This window comes from Leiobunum rupestre, chromosome 10 (genome assembly GCF_980474605.1).
Source record: "Leiobunum rupestre chromosome 10, qqLeiRupe1.1.hap1, whole genome shotgun sequence".
Lineage (NCBI taxonomy): Eukaryota > Metazoa > Arthropoda > Arachnida > Opiliones > Sclerosomatidae > Leiobunum > Leiobunum rupestre.
The window spans coordinates 55,513,920-55,537,152 of record NC_143393.1 but is presented as its reverse complement, the minus strand read 5'-3'; the positions used below and the strand labels follow the sequence as shown (position 1 = coordinate 55,537,152).

The following is a 23,233-nucleotide window of genomic DNA, read 5'->3' as shown; positions in this document are numbered from 1 at the left end:
TGACTGTCCCCGAGCTGCGACCTTTGATACGCCCCCGCCAGTAAAATGTCTATTCCGACATCAAACTCTAAACACCCGACAACCGTGTTCTTTGGAACGAAGTCTACTTTTCGCCGACTGGATTACCCAGAACCGCGCTGAAATAGACAACCAAATACGATGTCCATTTTAATTTTTTTTTGTATCGCACTATAATATTTTTATTTGACTCGTAAAAGAAAAATAATTTTTGTAATATATCATCTTATAAAATAAATATTTTTTATTATCTTATAAATCAGACTCGTTATTTCTCATTGCTCGCGTCATTTTTTAGATTACGTAATTAATAGTTCATTGTGTCCATTCATTCGCCCACGTTGGAAAAATATTATAAACGTATTTTAAAAATATTAAGTGTCAATTTACCCAAATGTAAAAATTATTTTATACGGTCACCTTTAAAAATAACAATGTATTCAATATAAAAACGTTTATTCACATTTTCTTTACAGCGGTTTTAATATTATGAATTTGATTAGTTTTACAATATTCTTGAAAATAAATCAGAGCAGCCATTTCCTTTTCAGTCGGCATTTTTAATTCGGCTGGCAGGTTAGATGTAGTTGACTCGATTGATTCCATTGTGGCACCGCGCTTTTTACATGCCACAATAAGTTCGTTAAGATAATCGATAATTTTATCATCTGACATTTCCTCGGCCTCCGTGTAATGGAGCGATTCACTCTCATCACAATCACACGCCAGATCCGAATCTTCTTTCATTGTATTACACGATAAATGTGTCATTAAATGTTGTTTGAAACCTCTCACGGACCGGTATATTTCCGCGCATATCCAGCATTTCTTGGGTACACTAAGCGGAGACATCTTCCTCTTTCCCATAGCGGCTGGCTTATGAAAACCACAACGCATCTACGTAATCTTTACGTTTCATGGTGTAGATTACGTCATCTTTAGTGAGTCATTTTTAAATTACGTCATTTTTATAGATTACGTCATTTTTATAGATTACGTCATTTTGGGGGGGGGGGGTTTAAACCCAGAAATATTATTCCGTAGCTCAAAGAGAATCGGGATGGCATAAATATATTGTGAATTTTAAAAACGGTTAAAGTCTCTTTTCATTAAGTATTTTTAAATATTTGAATATCGGAATTGTATTTTGCCGCGTTAAAAGTAGAGTTTAGATGTATAGTCGTTTTAAGAAATACTCGTGATATAGGGTCAAGTGCCCCGCATATTTAAGTACTACAATGATATTAAAATAAAGTTTAAAAATATTTCCATTCTACGTTACTTTAACAACGAATATTCTATGACGTCAAAACACTCAAATCCATGTTTCAAATTCAAATTAACAGCGCAAAACACTTAAATCTATGTTTTCATTTGATTTTTAAATTAACCGCGACGCGCCCCTCCGAGAAATCCGCGCCCCAGACCGCGCCCCCCCCCCCCAGGGGAAATCAGCGCACGCGTGCAAGACGGCGAGGTGGGGAGGGTAGCATGTCTTATGGGGAAACCAAAGTCATTTTAAAATTTGTTTCAGCTTCAATTTTAAATATATATAATTAAACAAAATAAAAGAAAGAAATAAATAAAAAATATAAAAAACATAGTTTGAAATTATGGTCGTTGTCGGAATTCGCGAACATATCGGGTCTTCTATCTAAGCGCGATACCAACCTTGAGGTTGGGGATGGTTAACTTTTATTCAATAGATAAAGCTCTCAAAATTATTCGTAAAACGTTTTGATCAAGTAATTTATATTTCTGTATTATCCGCGTAATAAGCCGAGTTGGATAATTTTTCGATTCAATTATTGTAATTCTGGGCAAAAAAATTGCATGTCATTAAGTTATCGCATTGAAAGAAGCTTCAGTGTTTCCATAGTGAAATGTAAGGGAAGTTGGTTTTAAATATAATGGAAAATTACCCTTGTTATTCTATGTTCACCCATTGAGTATGGTAGCAGATGAAAAAAAATTAATTAGCCAAACTAATACTGTAATATATGCAAATATTTCACTCAGAATCAAAATTATTGACTCCCAAAAAATATTTAGCTATTTTATTATTAACCTACAGAGCTAGTCAGACTTAGGGAAGCGTGTTTTAAGATATGTTTAAAATTAACTTGATAAAAACAATGCTTGAGTTTTTAATTTTACGATACAGAGTGGCTCCCATTTAATGTGATGATTCTGAGTGAAAAATTTTCAAAAGTCAAAGTTATTGGATTGCATGAAACTTTAGTGTTTTCAGTTTGAAATTTAAGGGAAGTTACCGTTATTAAAGTGATGGTTAAATTAGAATTGAAAAAAATAAATAATTTCAGGTTTTTTATAACTGATATAGGGTGGATCCAAAAAAAGTAATTTTTTAAATTGAACACCATCTCTTCTGAATACCTGTGTTGGGTAATTCTAAGGTGGTCACATATTTTTTTTTTCGATTCCATAATCGTAATTCTGGGAAAAAAATGCATGTAATAAAGTTATCGCATTGAAAGAAGCTTCAGTGTTTTCATAGTGAAATGTAAGGGAAGTTGGCTTTAAATATAGTGGAAAATTACCTTTATTATTCTATGTTCAACCATTGAGTATGGTAGCAGATGAAAAAAAAATTAATTAGTCAAACTAATACTGTAATATATGCAAATATTTCACTCAGAATCAAAATTATTGAATCCAAAAAATATTTAGCTATTTTATTATTAACCTACAGAGCTAGTCAGACTTAGGGAAGCGTGTTTTAAGATAAGTTAAAAATGAATTTGGAAAAAAAATTGCTTGAGCTTTTAATTTTACGATACAGAGTGGCTCCCATTTAATGTGATGATTCTGAGTGAAAAATTTTCAAAAGTCAAAGTTATTGGATTGCATGAAACTTTAGTGTTTTAAGTTTGAAATTTAAGGGAAGTTACCGTTATTAAAGTGATGGTTAAATTAGAATTCAAAAAAATAAATAATTTCAGGTTTTTTATAACTGATATAGGGTGGATCCTGGAAAAAAAATGCATGTAATAAAGTTATCGCATTGAAAGAAGCTTCAGTGTTTTCATAGTGAAATGTAAGGGAAGTTGGCTTTAAATATATTGGAAAATTACCTTTATTATTCTATGTTCACCCATTGAGTATGGTAGCAGATGAAAAAAAAATTAATTAGTCAAACTAATACTGTAATATATGCAAATATTTCACTCAGAATCAAAATTATTGAATCCAAAAAATATTTAGCTATTTTATTATTAACCTACAGAGCTAGTCAGACTTAGGGAAGCGTGTTTTAAGATAAGTTAAAAATGAATTTGGAAAAAATATTGCTTGAGCTTTTAATTTTACGATACAGAGTGGCTCCCATTTAATGTGATAATTCTGAGTGAAAAAATTTCAAAAGTCAAAGTTATTGGATTGCATGAAACTTTAGTGTTTTCAGTTTGAAATTTAAGGGAAGTTACCGTTTTTAAAGTGATGGTTAAATTAGAATTCAAAAAAAATAAATAATTTCAGGTTTTATATAACTGATATAGGGTGGATCCAAAAAAAGTAATTTTTTTTAAATTGAACACCATCTCTTCTGAATACCTGTGTTGGTTAATTCTAGGGTGGTTCCATATTTTTTTCGATTCAATAATTGTAATTCTGGAAAAAAAATGCATGTAATAAAGTTATCGCATTGAAAGAAGCTTCAGTGTTTTCATAGTGAAATGTAAGGAAAGTTGGCTTTAAATATATTGGACAATTATCTTTGTTATTCTATGTTCACCCGTTGAGAATGGTAGCAGGTGAAAAAAATAATTAGCCAACCTAATACTGTAATATATGGAAAATTTTCACTAAGCATCACAAGTATTAAACCCAAAAAATATTTAGCTATTTTATTATTACCCTACAGAGCTAGTCAGACTTAGGGAAGCTTGTTTTAAGATATTTTTGAAATTAACTTGATAAAAACAATGCTTGAGCTTTTAAATGATACAGGGTGGATACCGAAATTGAAGAAAAGCTTGCTAAATGAAATTTTTTCACTTCCTAATATAATCAATGGGTGGACACAGACATAAAAAGATAATTTTCAACTATATTGTACGGCAACTTCCCTTAATTATCACTCTGAAAACACTGAAGTTTCCTTCAATCCAATAACTTTAACATATTCAAATTTTTCACTCGAATCATCACATTAACTGAACCCAGAAATATTTATCTCTGTTAATAGTACTCTACACAGCTATTCAGACGTGCAACGTTTTTAAAGTTATGGTTAAATTAGAATAAAAAAATAATATGTAAATGATATAGGGTAGATACAGAAAAAAAATCTTATTTAAAAATTGAAGTAATTTTCTTTTAAATTGAACACTACAAATATAGTTTTCGCATTTTAACTTTAAATATAGACTATTTTACCATTCTCGAGTATCTTGCATATTGAAATTGTTACGCATACGGGGTTACCATTTAATTTTGGAATAGATCACCGAAATGTTTTAATTAAAATATCTTTTATTTTCTACAATAATTACCTTTTATTACCATAAATAATGCAAAATACTCTGTACGCTCAATACGTTTAAATAGCTTTCCAAAATGTAAATATAGATAGTAAAATACTATAAAAACCTCTGACTCTACGTTCAATACGTTAAAATAGCTTTCAATACGCCAAATATAGGTGGAAAAATAATAGAAAAACACACACATACTATTATTATTTTTTAATTTTTGGAAATACACAACATCCACCAGTTACTTCGCAATATGACAAATTGGCTGCTCTCTTAGTGCCCAACATATCACAATTTAAACACAAATATATGCGTGGTAACGCGTTTAATACACCTGGAGGAATTCTTATACTTAGAATTCTTTTTGATTGGAAATAAACAGCTTTACGGTACTTCAAACAGATTGAGTATCCGTCACAGTACCATGCTAGCCGTCCGACAGTTGGAACATGAAAAACTGAACCGTCACAATATATACAGAAGTAGTCACCAGTTCTTAATAATGACGTGATTCCGTCTTTCTTCAATTCTTCGACTGATATTGCATTCACTAGTGGTAAATACACGCTTGGTTATAAATTCATATATAATTCTTATAATAGTTTCTAGTGAAGGCTACCAGTAATTAAGAATTAACATTACAACTAAATAATTATATATAAAAATAATGTGATTTCTAAGCTAGCTTTAAAAAAAAATAACCGAAAACAATCTTACTTTTGAAAAATGACTCTTTAATATCAAAAATCGTCTGTCATACTCGGAAACAATTAATTGATCACTGATGTCGTTTCTAATATTTCTTCAGCTTTTAAAGAAAAGAAGAGTTACTCGAGAATGGTAAAATAGTCTATACTTAAATTTAAAGTGCGTTTTAAATTGAAGTGATTCTTATTTTGTATTCCACTTTCACAATGGGGAAAAGTGTCTTTCTCAAATGTTGTAGTTGTACTATTGTTAGAACTATTTAAATCCATAAGATAGAATCGTTCAGTACTTTGCTGATATAAAAAGAGGGACTCGTTCAAATGGAAATATTTTTAAACTTAATTTGAATATCATTAGCGTGTAAGTGGTCCATGTACCCAAAATTGAACCGCAAGTTCAGATATGCTAATACATAGAAAATACTATAAAAGCATCTTAACTCTACTTTTAATACATCAAAAAAAATTCCGATATTAAAATATTTCAAAATACTCAATTAATGTACTAAGTTACGTTAAAAAGAGCCTATCGTAAACACGAATTCCTCCAATTGTTAAACATAGATTCCAGATTAGATGGTGTATGTATGATGGGTAAGACTCTTGTCAGAAAGATGAATTTTTATTTTAATACGTTAAAATAAATTTCGACTATACAAATATAGTTTTCGCATTTTAACTTTAAATATAGACTATTTTACCATTCTCGAGTATCTTGCATCTTGAAATTGTAACGCATACGTGGTTACCATTTAATTTTGGAATACATCGCCAAGCTAAAAATATAAAAATTGATAAAAACTTAAATGGCTACGTCCTCATCCGAGAACAGCGGAGATGGATTTTACATTTTTGGTGGGAACAATCGTTTGTTATAACCATTTTAGCGCGAAGAATCCACACCTGATGTAAAAACGACACTTTTAGATAGCGAGAGGGGACACCCGCTGTGTCTATTTTACGCGCTGGGGGCAAGGGCCATCCTCTATCTACCCTTTACCCCTTAGGGCCGATATTCCGTAAGACGGATAGCTTTGCGCATCGTAAAAGTGTTTGAAAATAATGTTACACGGGGAAAGTGTTTGTCGGTGAAAATAGTTATGAATAGATACACAAAAGGCTCGACCCATTGAACTATTTGGATTTATTTCATAACACCACTCGCACGTGGAAAAAAGTGTTTGACAGATGCCGTAGGGGGCCCATTACTCGGGTTTATAGCTACTGGCTTTTTGCATAACATCATGTCAGATGATTCCACCAGCCCTACCGAATAGGGACGATCCCGCCTTTCCCGTTACTCGCCTTATCGCGAACAATCCTAAAAACGCATTACTAATCGCGTTGATTTTACTTTTAATGGGACTTGTAGAATTTCTATCTCTTTGGTTTACCAATATGGCCGTCGCTATACACATAACACCGCAAAATTTGACTAATCGCGTGAGTCATTGAGTCAACCCATTACATCATCCTGATTACGTCATCAAATTATTATCGCTATATAAGGGATTCATCCCCGTCATCCATCGGCAGTACACTACAAACCGTTTCTCGAGCATCATGTCTAAACGAAGCTGTGTAGATAACGTTCCAGCGCCTACTAAAATGTCTAAATTTGATCCGACTCAGCGGAAAGTTAACCCTCGGTATTCACTTTCATCCGAGCTTTTCGTTACTACGGGTTTTACGTCTGAGCTCGATATATCTGTAGCTCTATGCAATAAAATCACACACCAGGTCTTTGAAATGTCTTCGCGCGCCTGGGATGATTTATACGGCCACTGGGAACAAATAAATGATCCCCAACTGTTGCCCTTTCGATCACCGTTCCCGCTATCTGATGCGCTAGTGACCGCCGCCATGTCTGACCAAAAAGAATTAACCTTGCAAAGTACGATATCCGAAGCGTCGGTCGTAATCAAAGCGCCGGAAACTCGAGAATTGGACAGACTCAAATATTTCATTAATTCGCACATTCAACTCCTTAAAGTGAACCAAAAACTCTTTGAATTAATGGGTTACGTTATAACCGATAATTATCGTAAAATTTACGAAATATTGTATAAAGAACCATGTGCACCCAACAATTTATTTCTATCGGATGAACATGAAAGGTATGATACCGTTGTCCGCTACGCGTCCAATTACGTAACAGCATTTAAAATTATTGACGATTTTAAAGAAACAGTGGCCAACCAAAATATGTTTTGTGTATTTAACTTTTACAATTTGTTTAATATGGTATCTACCAGCCATAAATATATTAAAAATAAATTGTTTTATCTTTAAACGTTTTCATCCGCTTAATGTACTGTAACTTTGAATGTATAAATAAAACCTTATAAATTGTATACACTCTGCTCTTTTTTTCCAAAACACTTTTACCGATGACCGCCCGCTATTTTACGCTACCCTTAGGGGCCCGAAAGTGTTTGTCGGCGAAAACCAACTCGAATTGTGCCCGACATTAACTATGACGGGTAGGCTGTTTGCATAACATCGTGTCACCACCATAGGGGCAGATAACCTATTGACCTATAATGGGTTAGCACCTGGGTTTTATGGGTTATAACATCGTAAATCAACCTCGTAAATCAGCTAACCTTTTGACCTAAAATGGGGTGCCTCCAGCTATTAACTATGACGGGCAGGCTGTTTGCATAACATCGTGTCACCACCATAGGGGCAGATAACCTATTGACCTAACCTCGTAAATCATCTAACCTATTGACCTGCCGAATATTGCCGCAAAATGGGGGCCCCTACAGGGGTCTGTTTCACCCTTATTTAACGGCTGTTTGCATCGTGTCCATAGGGGCAGATAACCTATTGACCCAGGGTTAGGTTTTATGAGGGTAACATCGTAAATCAGCTAACCTTTTAACCCCGCCGAAAATGTACGCAAAATGGGGGCCCCTACAGGGGCCTGTTTCACACCTATTTAACGGCTGTTTGCATAACATCGTGTCAGTCCACACCACCTGCGGAATAGGGGCAGATAACCTATCGTAAATCAGCTAACCTTTTGACCCCGCCGAAAATGTACGCAAAATGGGGCCCCTACAGGGGTCCGTTTCACACCTATTTAACGGCTGTTTGCATCGTGTCCATAGGGGCAGATAACCTATTGACCTAACATCGTAAATCAACCTCGTAAAACAGCTAACCTTTTGACCTAACCTTTTGACCTGCCGAAAATGTACGCAAAATGGGGGCCCCTATAGGGGCCCGTTTCCCCCGCCCGCAGGTGCCCCTTATCGGTAGACGCACTCACTTATCTCTAGCACTTACTCAGCCTAAAGAAATGTATACGCAAAAACGTTATCAGACATTAAAAATTTGGGGTCAAGTATTTGTTAATCGAAATAAACTTTGTCCGTGAACATATATAGTTTACTAACTGATAATAGCAAATTAAGTTTTACCTATCTGGAGTTTAAATGCGAGAAGTGGCTTAAGGGTAAAGTTATGTCATAAGTCATAGAGAAAAACAAGTAGCATAAAATATTTCTAAAAGCCAATAGTTAGCGACGTACAAATCGAAGGTCTACGTTTTCTGTGAATTAAGAAAATAAAGTAGCAAAGTTTTATTCCTTACAATTCGGACGACTCTTAAGTTTCCTTCTTATATCATTGCATTGACTACTTTTTGTTTCTGGTTTACTTGTTGTTGTTTGTTTATGATAATCCTTATCTTCTGGTTTACTGGTAGTTATTTTTTTGTCATTATCATTATTGTCTGCTCTACTGGTAGTTATTTTTTCATTATCTTCCTTATCTTCCGCTTTACTGGTAGTTGTTTTAATATCATCATTATTATCATTACTTTTATCATTTGCGTCGTCAGGTTTCGAAGTAGTAGTTGTCATACTACTGGTTTTGGAGGACGTTGTAGTAGTGGAAACTGTCTTAGTGGTAGTTTTTGGCACGCCTGTTAACAATATTTAAGATATAATCAATCAATATATTTTTATTATGCTGGATTTTGTTACAGACAATCTATTGTTTTAAATTAAACTTTTAACGTTAACAACGAATTAGTACGAAACCGGCTTTAATGCGCTTATTTAAAGATATTACATTTGATTTAAAACATTGAGAATTTCTAGAAAATATTTTTTATTACATGAAGTTTTAAATTTTAAGCTTCAATTATTAATCAATGTTGTCTGAAACCAATACAAAAGTCAAGAATTTTACAGAAAATTGACTAAGATAGAAAAAGTGTGAAGTAATTTAATTTTAAAAGTGTTTGAAAAAAACAATAATAAAATTTTCTATCAATATAGACATTTTTATAACTAATCCAGTTTTAAAAAAAGTATTGGTCAAATTTTCTGGCATAAGAGTAAATAAACGTCAGGTGTACCTAAGTTTTCACCAGACAAAGTTAATTGGTTCCTAGATATTGAAGTATCGTTATTTTTTGTAAGTCACAAACTAAATAAAACTGACTATTCTGACCCACTGTTTATCCCACGGACTTAGAGCAACTACAAGTATTTAGTTTTGTAGATAGTTTATCTTCTTAGTATTATTGTCTTTACAACAAAGCGTTGATATATTAAATAACAAAGTTAAATTTTTATTGATTGACGTCGAATGGAGAAGTGGATATAACTCTAATGGAATTATTCTTGAGTGAAAAATCCAGAAGTTAAATGATCATTATTGTTAGTAGCTTTTCTTTATAACTAAAAAACAACTAACGGCCTTTTCGGAGATAAAAAACATTACGCTAGTGTTATTAATTGTTAAAAATAAATGATTTAGGTAATTTCTTATAATATGGAAAACGTATTAAAAACCGGCCACAGATTCAAATCGGACATTGAATTAAATGCAAAATTTGAACGCTTTGTTTTCGATTTCATTGAAATAAAATAGGAGAATATTTCATATTTTGTAAGTCTGAATAAGTCTACGCTTATCATATTTCTATATTTTTACAAATGCACCCTTTTAACGGTTCATTAATTTACAAATGAGCGTGATTTCAAACAATCATTCAGAAACTTTACTCACAATCATCTGATGCCGATTTTACTTCTCGTATTTTCCATCCATGCTCTGGATTCACACAAACCCATATATATTCCGGTGGAACTAGTGGCTTATTATTCTTGAACTTTCTAAACATGCGTCTTTGTTTATGCAAGAATCGGCCATTAGTGTCGCATTTAACTTCGTCTTGTCGTTCTGAATTAGGGGACCGAAAAATATAAAAACCACTTTCTCTTTGACCAGAAAACTATAAATATTATACTTTAATCACTAAACTATATTTAATTTTTTTAATAAGAAATCATTTAAATTTGTATCACTTAAAAAATAACGTGAATTTTCTTAGTTAGTAAAAAACTTAGCTAAATGCTTACAACGGATCCAAGTGTTATCAAATACGCATTATTTTAATTCCTATATGGTTATATTATATATTGCAATTTACATTTATATAATATATAAGCTCAAAATGGTTCTCAAAAATCAGTGATATATGAAAATTAATACATTTACTATGCCTTTATGAGATATTGTACTTTAAGTGTTCGTTGCCCATAAAACGATTGTTATTAAGATTAATATTTGAAAATTTGTCGTCTTTAAATCAAAACCGTAATGTTTATTAAAATTTTTATAATAAGAACTTTAATAAATTATCGCTTACCGCACGACCTCTATACCACATGGAAATGCTTAAATTAATTTATTTTTAGTTTACTACTCGTAAAAACACCAACTAATTAATAAAACCAGAAATAAATAAGTCTGAAATGCTGGTCTAACTGTTACTCAATATGATTTCTAAATAGCATCTATTATAAAACAATCTTTCAAAAACCCCAGTAAACACTTGTTAAGGTTAACGGTAATAGTAAGTGTAGGGAGCTGTTGGCTCACGTGACTTGCAGGGCTTGCCACCACCCTCCTACGCATTGTAACCCGGCCACCTAAATTAAAGGCTTCAAAAGTTGCTCGATGACTTAGGCCTAAGGTGGTGCCTTCGGTATTAGCCTAGCTGATTATTATTATCATTGGGATTGTAAAATTAATCATTTTCTTGTCACACATAACAAATTTTCAAATTGAAAATTAAATTTAAGTAATTTATACAAATTTTATAAGTTACTATGGGCTCTAAGCTTAGATTATTTGAAAGTATGATGAGATACGTCTCGTAAAATTACCGTTAGAAAGGCGTAAACTTTTTTTTAGATATTACAGATGAAAGACAACAGTTCAGAAAGAGTTTAGATTGAAAAAATATTTCAAAAGAGTAAAGGAAGAACATGAAAATTAAAAGGATAAAACCACCTATGATAAAAAGGGGGAAAGACATGGTACTATAACCATAAATACAAATTAATTTTTAACTTATTTGATTACATCTAAATAAGTTAATTCTGAAAAAAATATTTTAGGTAGGAGTAAAATATACAGATACTATAATTTTTTAAGCTATAGAAATTTGTGCAATTTTTGTTTTTCTTTACTAAGAATATTTTAAAATGATATTTACTTTCTTTCGTCAGAACCTTTTTCATATGCTGACACGGTGTTTCTCCTTTATCTATAAATAATAACACACTTTTTGAAATGATTCAGTATTTGTTTCAATTATGTTTTACCTGGTAAACATTTTGTATTTGGTGGAAGGAAATTAGCCACGGGGTTATTATTTTCAGGATAATGACAGGAACAAACCACTTTATTAAGACCTATTTTAATACAACTCAAAGGTTTGAAATTTCCTGTCGTTGCGTCGCAATCTACTGAATCTCCTTCTATAAAATAAAAGTTAAAATTATTGTTTAACCAATCCTAAATTTAATAAAAAGAACATGGTTCTGTGGAACATTACGCCTAATATCCATTAAAGATAAGGTATTCTACCTATTATCATAGTGACAAGTTCTTCTGATTCGCGTTACTTGTTTATTTAAAATTAAAATCTAGGGATCTATCCAATCGAGGTCCATATTCAACATATTTTTAAGTAAATGTTATTAAATCAGTTAATTTCTATTAATAAAGCAACAAAATATTTTATCTAAGTTGAACAGATAAAAATAGTGGGTTTTTCATTTTATAATATAAAATTTGTAGTAATCTCGATGATTTTTCAATGACCAAAAAGGTAAGAAATATTACTTCAGACATTTACCCCAACATGTTAGAATCGTGGGTATACATCGAATTAATTTCTTTCTAGGATTCGTCTAGGATTATGTACAGGGTGTGATACAGATCACAAAATGTCCTTTGAACATACCACCCATCTTGAACGGTTACGGAAATAAGAGGTGTTGAGGTTTATGGTTTACCTTTTTACTTAAAATTATAATTTAATATTTAATTTAATTTTATATTAAATATAATATTAAATTTATTGTTTAATTTAATATTTAATTTAATTTTATATTTATTGTTTAATTTAATGTTTAATTTAATGTTTAATTTAATATTTAATTTAATTTAATGTTTAAATTAGTTTATTATTTAATTTAATTTAATATTCAATAAAATTTAATATTCAATTCAATTTAATATTTAATTTAACTTGATATTCAATTTAATTGAATATTGAATTTATTATTTAAAAAATTAAAAACCACTGTATGTACAATAAAATTAAGTTTTATTAAAAACTAGACGACTAGTTTCGTTCCCGTTCGGGAGCTTCATCAGGTTTTTAATTTTTTAAATAAAATTTATATGTACAAGTGCCGTCATTTAACTTTAAAGTTTTTAAAAATATTTAATTTAATTTAATATTTAATTTAATTTAATAATAAATTTAATTTAATATTTAATTTAATTTAATATTAAATATTTAATTTAATTTAATATTTAATATAATTTAATATTTAATATTTAATATTTGTCTGTACTAAATTTTACCTTGTTTGGTACTAAAATCAGAAGGACAAATTTTTTACAGTATGAAGCCGGTTTTAGTATTTTTGTTTTTTAACACATTTTATTTGAAACATCTTAGGTGCATCGCTTAAAAAAAATTCCCTTTTTTATAAAAATTACGTATTTCGCCTTTTTAATTGCATTTAGAGTAGGTATAAAAAAATAACCATACAAATTGAAAAAATCGATAAAGTCAAAATGTTAAGCTTGATTTCCACCTTGGCGCGTCATAATGTATTTAAAGACAAGTGTCTTGTAGGAATATCAGTCTGGTATGGACGACGGGGACTAAATTGTAGTGATGTAGTACTGTAGGCAGAATTATTTTTTTTTCAAATCGACTCTGGGGTCATTTTAGTCACTGGCGTTCAGCATCGATTAAAAAAAGCAACAAAAAACGAAACTGTCCAGACCACTGCATCACCGATTTTTAGTCACTGGCGTCGAGAATACGAACCACCAATGGACTGATTTTCGGTAATTAACAAGAAGAAATGGTAAAAATCTATCATAAAAAGGCGGCGTGAAAGCTAAGCCCTAACAAATTTGAAACAAATTAAAAACTATGCGTAATACCAGTAGAAAATAGAGTGAAGTTCACTTCTAGTCAGCCTTGGAAAGGCGTCACTTCTCACGAATTTTTGGGACAAAACGGGTTGGCGGGTAATTGCGGACCAATACATTGTTTAAAAAAAGCTATTTTTCATAAATTAAACAATTGTAACATATTTTCCATTTCATACTGTGCTAAACGAGCTGTCGTTTATCGCCTTGTTTTAAAAAAACCAAAGTGGAACTACTTTTACAGTTTGGATTATTATGTGCAAAAAGGCATTTCCGTGGGTCACATGACGGTTTATACGGCTCAAGCTACAGATACATACTTTCCCTATTTTCGTCTGGTAATACTCGGATCGATAAGACTTCGAGCATAAAATAAATACACGAAACTCTGACCACATCGGCCTTCGAGTCGAAAATATTTAAAATTACCATTAATAGCCAGAAAATCCAACAGTAGACCGGTTTTTCCCTGATTGCTGCTCATCAGAACTGTATAGGTATGTGTAAAGTGACTTACAAAGCAATTTTATGTAGCTAAGCAAAACATTAAATAAATTTCAAAACGCATAGATCGAAAATAGTTTCAAATTTGTTAGATCCTTTTTATGATAAAGTTTTAACCATTTTTGTGTTTATTACCGAATATCCAGTCACCGTCAGTTTGTGTTCACTTCTACATTTGTTATTTATCATCTTCACCACCCTCTACCATACCCCACTAAAATAAAAATAATAATAAAATTTATTTCGCAACACAAAGTTTGCAGGCAACCATAGAGGCAAAGCCTATACAGGGTGGTTACCAAAACAGTACAAACAATTAAAATAAAAAAATAATAAAACAAATACACAATATAAATTATACCAGATATTAATTAAATTATAAATAAATGTATTAAGAATTTTGAAGAAGGAAATCCGAAAAGAAAAACCCCGAGACCAAAGATCGAAAATGTTGAATTGAAAGAGAAGTGGCATTCTCCCGGATATCAGCTGGCAAAAGATTCCAAGTCCGTGCACTTCTGAAGAAGAATGAATTTTCTAAAGCCAAGCATCTAGCAAACTTTAGATTATACGTAGGGTAGGTCTTCTGGGTGCATGATGTAATTTTGTCATCGATATAAAAGTCGGTGACTTGACAATTTTCAAGAGTGTGACCATATCCGAAACACTTCAACGAACGGAGAGTGGCCAAAGGTGAAGATTTCGTAACCGTTGGCTATAAGGAATATGACCGAGGCGACTTAAGGAAGTAACTCGTGAAATTACGCTGCACGCGTTCCAGTTCTGCAATATCCTTCTTTAGATTTCAAACTGGAGACGCATAGTCCAGCACTGGCAAGCACATCGAACGAAAGAGTGAGGTAGATGCAGGCGTTAAACCAGTGGTTCTAGCGTAGTTAATGTGGGAGGTCCACTTTAGATCTCTTGAAACGACGACACCGAGAATCTTCACAGAGTACACACGGTAAAGAGGAACGCCATTAATATTATAGGTGACATCATCATGGGACTTCCTCCTTGTAATTACCATGAAGTTGAATTTTTTAATATTGAGGGAAATGTTGTTGGCCACACCCCAATTGAAAATACTAGTGATGTTATCTTGCAAGTTCAAATGACCCGCGGGAGATATATAGCTGTCATCCGCATACTAATATAGAGAACATTTAGAAGTCAACATAGACGGCAGATCAGACACAAATATGTTGCAAAGTAATGGTCCCAAAATCGAGCTTAGAGGCACTCCAGAATGAACTGGAAGGTACGTGCTGAATTCACCACGATAAATCACTCGTTGAAAGCGATTGGATAAAAAATCCAGAAGCCAAAGCAATACCTCTTCAGTGATCCCGATTATTTGACGATTTAAAAGAAGCTGCTTGTGGCAAACGGAGTCAAACGCTATTAACCAGTCAAACGACACTACGTGAATGTCAGGTGGATTTACGCTCATCGAGAAAGGAAGACCACTCGTGGAAAGATTTCTGAAGCTGGTCCGTGCAAGAGCGACCCTGTCGAAATCCATACTGCGAGGTAGGTATTAAGGAATAATCTTCCAAGAACTTATTCAGCTTCTAGTAAACAATCGATTCCAGTAATTTTCTAACGACAGACATGAGTGATATATGTCGATAATTTGAAAGATCGTTACGCTTGCCCAACCCTTTGAAGACTGGTACAACATTAGCAAGCTTCCAACCAGAAGGCAGAGAAGACATCGATAGTGATAAGTTAAACATTTTCACCAGCGGGTCAATTATAGCAGAAGACATCAATTTAAGAAGCCTAGCTGTAATACCATCCGGCCCACAGGCCGAACCATTCTTCAAACGTTTCAAGGCCAAAGCAACATCTGATACTTCAACAGAAGTGATGGAAAATGTTTTTTGTTTCTGGTGTCGAAACGGATGGTAGAGTAAGGCAGTGTCGGGCGTGCTAAAGCTTCGGTAGAAGAATTCACCAAAGGCCTTAGCTATGGCCAAAGGACATGATATTGGCCCATTCTTTACTTTAAACGAAGACGGTGGAGGGAGCTGGGACTTTGAGGGGACGAAACGCCAAAACCGCTTAGGATAAGTAGCAATGGTATCATGCAAATTTGACCGAATATATCATATGCACCTCTAGTCTTAGTTCTCAAAGTGTTGTTAAAATCCCGATACTTCTTCCAATCAAAATCTCTTCTCAACTTTTTGGCCTTCCTAAAAAAAGAAAAACGTGGCTCGCGTGAACAAGATCAGCCGTAATCCAGGGCTGACGCTTCTTCCCATGAATGGTTAAACTCGGAACATTGTCCCTAACGCACGAACAAAAGAGATCAAGCCAAACTTCCCAAGTCACATCAATATCACTCAAAGGAAAAACAATGTCCCATGGAGCGTTGTACAAAGTGTCTGCAAGATCATTTTTAGACAGATCTTTGTAATTGAGAATAGTTCGATGAATTCTCTGAACAAAAGGCTTCCAGCAACCGCAAAGTGATCACAACCTATCGACCTTCCACCGCTTTGGCACGTGTGTTGATATTTATCTAATGTTAGGCTTAGCTACTTAAAGATCCGTTTGTAAGTTACTCGACAGATACCTACACCATAGACTAAGGAAGGTTTCACACGCATGGTAGCATGTACCCCATTTCTGCTTTCCACCGTGTACCGAAGTAGTTTCTGGGGGCAAACAGCCGTGCTCTAGCAGACTTCTGGCGAAACGGCGATCACAAGGGATATGTTTTGATTTTTTTTTAAGTTCTCGTCTGCTATTTATTTTTGGCAAGGCATTTCGAAAGTATCTACGCCGGCTTACACGAGAGTAGATATTTAATTTAATACGATAATAAATATTTGGAAAAACTTACGATTTTAAGAGGTAAGTTTAAAATAAGATTACTTTGTATATTAAAATAGTGTTATAAGGTTTTTTGGTTTCTTTTAGGGTAGAAATCTATCATTGAATATGTCTAAGCTCAAAGGGTGCATTCACCCAAAATGCCGAAGAGATAGTCGCTATAATGACAAAGATCACATGAAAAACCCACGAGACAGTAAGAAAATTGTTTGGGTCAGTGTTGACCTGGTTGGCTTAGGAAGGTACCGAATTGGGTTTTGAAAATATAGGTAGCAGTACTCATCGCCAATCTTGTGGAACTTACCCAAATTTAGACCAACAGTCTAGTGTCAATTGGAAACCTGGACCAGCTAAGAAGTGCAACATTAAAAATATCTACGAGTGGAGAAAACACTGAACAAATTAATGTGTAAACGGAATTTATTTCGAGGTACCATTTTTATGCGAATTTGCAATTGTCGATATAAAGTATTTGTACAGAAAAAAAACACGTTACATTTCTTAATAAATATTCCTTCCATAAAATGTTTTATTATAAAATTTCTTTAGCGTATTGCACAAAAATCATTTCATTTATTTAAATTTTCAGATAAAGCTTTTCGTAATCTTAGTTAAGCTTCTACTTTAAAATGGTTATTTAATGTTTTCCATTCTCCATTGCCGAGAGAATTGCACAGCGTTGTTGTGACTAGATATAAAAGTGACTGTTTTCTTTTCGCTTATTGCTGATTTATCTGTGAAATATTTATATTTTCTTATAATTGGTATGATGTTTCTCGTAAGGAATTAATTTAGTTTAGAGTTACCTACTACTGGGTGATCCAGAGACTCGATTAATGTCTTCATTTTAGATAAATTATAGGACTCCAGAACATGATACCTGCAACAGACATCTGCAAGAACCCAGAATATACAGATTTATATTATACTGCATGATATGATCTTGCAGCATTGTTAATATTCTGAAGACATTCATTAAAGAACTCTTTCGCAGCTGTCTTAAATTTCATTGCTGAAAAATGAAATGTAAATTAATTTCATAGAAAATTGTAATGTACTTGTTAAGGTGAGGTTTACGGCCTTCTTCGTTCTTGGTTTTTTCTTGCTGATGTTAAAATATAAATTTTAAAATACGATATCAGTGAAGTATACAGGGTGTTAACTAAAAAACGATACATAGCCAATTACTCAAAATGCGTTTTATGTTAAAATTTGAAATTTGCAGGTAACATAGAGGATGCAGGGGGACAAATGTCAATGAAAATTTTAATGAACTTGAACCAGGTCTTCAAGGAATCTCAAATTTTACCTCGAGAACCATTAGGATTAGATGAATGGTTCCAATTAGTAATGTGTTATACGTTTAATAATAAAGCTTAACAGCTTTAACCTGATATAATTTGACCAATGGGAAGCTGAGAAATTTTAGACCAAAAACCATAAGGTCGTGTGGGGTATTCTAATCAAGACACGACATTTAAGGGCTTATAAATTGAAAACTACAGATCTAATGGATCAAAATTGTCGTGACACTCTAAACTGAGTGGGGGAGTTCGTAAATTGTAACTTGTGATGACCTTGAAACATTAGTTCAAGGTCATTAAAAATTTATTTCGAGAACCATTAGGATTAGGATAAGGAGAATGGTTCCAATTAGAAAATGGCCGCCAAGGTATTTTAGGTCAAAATACCTTTTATCCGAGTTAATTAAACCATTAAAACTACAAAAAAATTAATTAATTGATTTAAGACGTATTGTATTTTGACTTAAGAAACCTTGGCGGGCATTTTTCTTACTGGAACCATTCTCTTAATCCTAATGGTTCTTGAGGTAAATTTTGAATGACCTTGAAAAATGTTTCAAGGTCATCATAAGTGACAATTTACGAACTCCGCCATTCAGCTTAGAGTTTCACGACAATTTCGATCCATTAGATCTGGTAGTTTTCAATTTATAAGCCTTAAAAGGTCGTGTCTTGATTATAAAACCACATACGACCTTATGGTTATTGGTTTAACATTTCTCGGCTTCTCATTAGTCAAATTAGATTGGGTCAAAGCTGTTTAGTCTTAAAATTAAACGAAGACCCCATTTTATAATTGGAACCATTCTTTTTATTCTAACGGTTCTAGAGAATTTGAATGACCTTGAAGACCTGGTTAAAGGTCTTTGAAATTTTCATTGTCATTTGTCCCCCTGCACACTCTATGTAACCTGCAAATTTTAAATTCTTACAATAAAACCATTTTGAGTAATAAGCTCTGTATCGTTTTTTTTAGTTAACACCCTGTATAACTCAGGTTACTTTATTATCATTTTCTGCCTCCAGGGCATTTTTTTCTTGCAAGGCAAAATTTACAGGTAGTAGGAACTGATGCAGGTTGGGTATCTTGTTCGCTAGCTACATTTCCTTTATAATCAACCGTGAAGAATGATTGAGACCCTAAACCATATTAATTACATTTATTTTCATTTAATCAGCGAAATTTGATATACATTTAGTAATTTACCATTTCAAATTTGATCAGGAACCAATGTTATGGGTTAATTTTCATCAACGGATGATAATGACATTGACTCTGAAACAATTGATATCTTAATGAATTGCATTAGAGATATATTATTTAAAAACTCTGTACTTACCATGAAATAGGCTTTCAAAGTCATCATCAATGGAAATCATTCTTAAAATCTCATAAGACTTAAAATATCACTACTGTTTACCATCAAAATGATACACAATCACAACCACGTTTTTTTATCTTAAATGAAAAGCACGTGCTACTAGATTTAATTTCCTAAAGTGTATATGGTGTATTCTAGGTAATTCCCTAGTCTTTGGTTCGCACGACTATTTTGAAGTCCCAGCGCCATCTAGCGATAAGACTTATCCTGCACGAAATGTCCTTGTGTAACCTTCCTTAGTCTATGCCTACACAGTATTGATGAGCGAAACCGGTCTACTGTCGGATTTTCTGGTTATTTATTGTAATTTTTAATATTTTCGACTCGAAGCTCTATGTGGTCCGAGTTTCGCGTATTTTTTGTGCTCGAAGAATTATTGGTCCATTGTTTAAAAATAGTTTATTTTTTAGGGTTTAGCTTTCGCGCCGACTTTTTATCATCTTTCGTGTTTATTACTGGCGTCGAGAGTCGATTAGAAAAATATAATAAAATAACGCTTAATTTACTTCCTCGCAGTATTTTTGTCACCGGCGGCCAGGGCTGATTTTAAAAATTGTTGTAAGTTCTGCATTTTAGTCACTGACGTCCAGACCACATTATACTATGAGACCCAACCGATGCGACATTGTCTATGTACAATAGTGTACAATAGTGTACAATTGTATAGTAGGATAGTAGTATTCTACTGCTCACCCAGAGAACTATCGTGTCACGAGGTAGACAGTTGGGGTAGCTAGAATAATCTACTGTATAATGTGTTATTTCAATTAAAAAACTGTAAACGTTCCTTTATCTGAAATCTGCATATTTAATTCCAACACACACATTTGTGTCAAAAGCATACGTTCCAAAACAAATTTAAATTGATGTGCTATTTACTGCTATATCCGTGGAAAATTGATCTTTTTAAATCGAATCAGTTTTATTTTTACTTTTTCGAGAATTATCTACAACTCTGTTAGTGAAAACGTGTGTGTAAAACCTACCTTTGATTTTTTTTAAACTGTGAACCATTTCTCAAATCTGATTTCACAACCCTACAAATACATCCTGAAAATTTCGTAACTCTCGGAGAAAAACGCTTCGATCGAATAATTTTAAAGACTCAATAATAAATAAAAAATACTCAAAGACTTAATAATAATAATAATAATAATAATAATTATAAACTAGGCTAATACTCATACTACCTTAGGCCTTAGTTATCAATAATAAAATCTGATTAAAGGTTCTTTTACAGTAGTTTTTAATTAATATGAAACTATAATAAACTACTTAGTCAAAAGTTGAATAGATTGTGTTTTCTGGTTTTTGTCAAACGGTAGCCGGCTTGTAATTATATTTTTTGTGTTTTATAGTTTTTAACTACTTTTAACTACATGGACCACTTAAAATTAAAGACAATTGCAATATAAATTACGTACTGCTCTTTCGTCGTTGGCACTGGGTTTCTGCGGCTATACCTAAAAATAAATTAAGTATTTATTTTTTTTTAAATGAGACACTCAAATTAATAGACATTTTTATTCCAAAATAGTTCACGTTTTCTGTCGTGGTTCGGGTAAAGAGAGAACCGTATTTTTTTAGGATAGCAAATAACGTATTTTTTAAAAGTGCTATAACATCCTTTAAGAAATAAACATCATTCATATGTTTCTTACGCTAAGTTTATTTCACAAAAATAACCTAGGAATGATTTAATATTTTTCAATAACCATTAAAAAACTTGTCTGTTCTTAGCATGTATCGACAACTCTTTTGGTTCACAATAAAGAGTAATTAACGGGCCTACAATTTACAAGGTGGGGTGGCGGAGTGGTGGGCACTTTCGTCTCGCAGTAAGAGGATCCGAGTTTGATCCCAGGTAGTCGCACTGGGTGAAAATCCGTAATATCTCGTACTGCGTAGAGTTTGCAAGTTTTCTTCCCACTGGTTAAAGTGGTTTTCCCTCGAGAGCTTTGGTTGACCCTTCTTATAGTAACATGGTTAGGTAACTGGCAATAGTATACGTATAGAAGGGCTGGCCACCACCCTCCTATGATGTATAACTCTGCCACTGGTTAAAAGGCCTTAAAGTCGCAAGTGCTTTGGCTGATTATTATTATCAACATATATGATCCTCAAAGTTTGTGTGTCCGTGGATCGATCGTCCTCTACGTTTTCAACTCCTGGCTTTACTTCAGAGTTGTTGCTTTTTCTGACGTTCTATAATACCGCCGTAAAATGATTCGTACTCTCAGGGGTCTCGGTTAACCGTAAATGCGAGTAGTACACATTTTTACAATCTATCAAAATAATCAATTCTTTTAGTTATCAAGAATAAAACTATCTTACATTTCAGGAAATACAGCAAAACGAAAGAGTAATGTGTCTAAAAAAAGACAAAAAATTTGTATTTTTAATTGAAATAATGAAATAAGTTTTTCAGTACTTTTACTCACAATTAATTCAATGTTCATCGTCACAAATCTGCGAATTCAAATGTTTATCTACTACTTTTATCATACAAAAACATTTTGTTAATACAGCCTAATCTTTATTGTTTCAAATAACGCCATTGTATTCATCCATAAATTGTACGTCTAGAAACCAATAAATTGATATCATTTGAAAGCAATGTTTCATTACTACCAATAGAAGCATCAGATGTTTGCGTTAGAACACATAAATTCCCGATGGCAGTAGAATGATCATTGTCTTCGTACCTATACCCCGGGTTGTAATTTAGTGTTAAATACGTAAAAAATACGTGTTTTTAACTTAAAATTGTGCTTACAACCGTTTTAGAAAACCCCCTTCGAATATTTGAATATGTCCCTTGGGCGTGTTGCTACAAGTGTCAGACCCTTCACGTTTTAGCAAACGTATATTTCAAATATACGATCACGGCACGGCCAATATAATATACTAATTTAATTTATCATAAGCATTTTTTATAATCTCTAATATACAAGGTGTTTCAAAAATCAGTACAGTAAATTTGAGTAATGATGTATGACTGTCCTGGTCGCAATTCTCTGTGATGAATTGGAGAAGCGCTAGAGTGTTTTAAAGTTTGACCTTAAAAACCCTAAAACGCCTAATAAGTAGGCTACCGCACGAACACAAGAACTCAAATAGGAAAACCTATTTTAGGGGTAGTGGGAAAATTTTACACTACAGGACTGTGATCACATTTTTATGACGCAGTCATGAAATAACAAAAAATTACCACTCACATGCACAGTGCGGGATAAAGTACAAACCATCTACGAGGGTGGCATTGCCTCTCTGTACCACGATTGCAATGAGTTTAATATATTACAAAAGCTATTCTGCACGTAATACTTACCAATTTAATATTTTTTACGCGCTTTCCTATGATAAAATTGTTTCACCCATTCAGTTTTTAATTTCATGTATAGTTTAAGATGCATTTAAACTGAAGTATATACAAATTTACCAGAATTCTTAAAATTTCGTGAAAGAGAAACGGCGACTAGATAAATTTT

At 32.9% G+C, this 23,233-nt stretch overlaps 1 protein-coding gene across 3 annotated transcripts in view; it reads right to left on the bottom strand.

The window, feature by feature from the left end:
• The window catches only part of LOC149926226 (uncharacterized), a 35,463-nt gene extending 13,203 nt beyond the window's left edge, over positions 1 to 22,260 (bottom strand). The window contains exons 1-7 of one of the 3 annotated variants that reach the window (XM_090160394.1): positions 22,184 to 22,260; positions 22,077 to 22,113; positions 21,167 to 21,205; positions 11,854 to 12,009; positions 11,745 to 11,795; positions 10,250 to 10,423; positions 8,823 to 9,155 (exon numbers count right to left, since the gene is read on the bottom strand). In XM_090160394.1, coding sequence (XP_090016520.1) covers positions 8,823 to 9,155; positions 10,250 to 10,423; positions 11,745 to 11,795; positions 11,854 to 12,009; positions 21,167 to 21,205; positions 22,077 to 22,113; positions 22,184 to 22,201 — 808 coding nt within the window. In that variant the 5' untranslated portion in view covers positions 22,202 to 22,260. Of the gene's footprint in view, positions 1 to 8,822; positions 9,156 to 10,249; positions 10,424 to 11,744; positions 11,813 to 11,853; positions 12,010 to 21,166; positions 21,206 to 22,076; positions 22,114 to 22,183 lie in introns of those variants that run through there. The other 2 variants (XM_090160396.1, XM_090160395.1) reach the window with 2 other exon arrangements.
• Between the last annotated feature and the right edge of the window lie 973 nt (positions 22,261 to 23,233).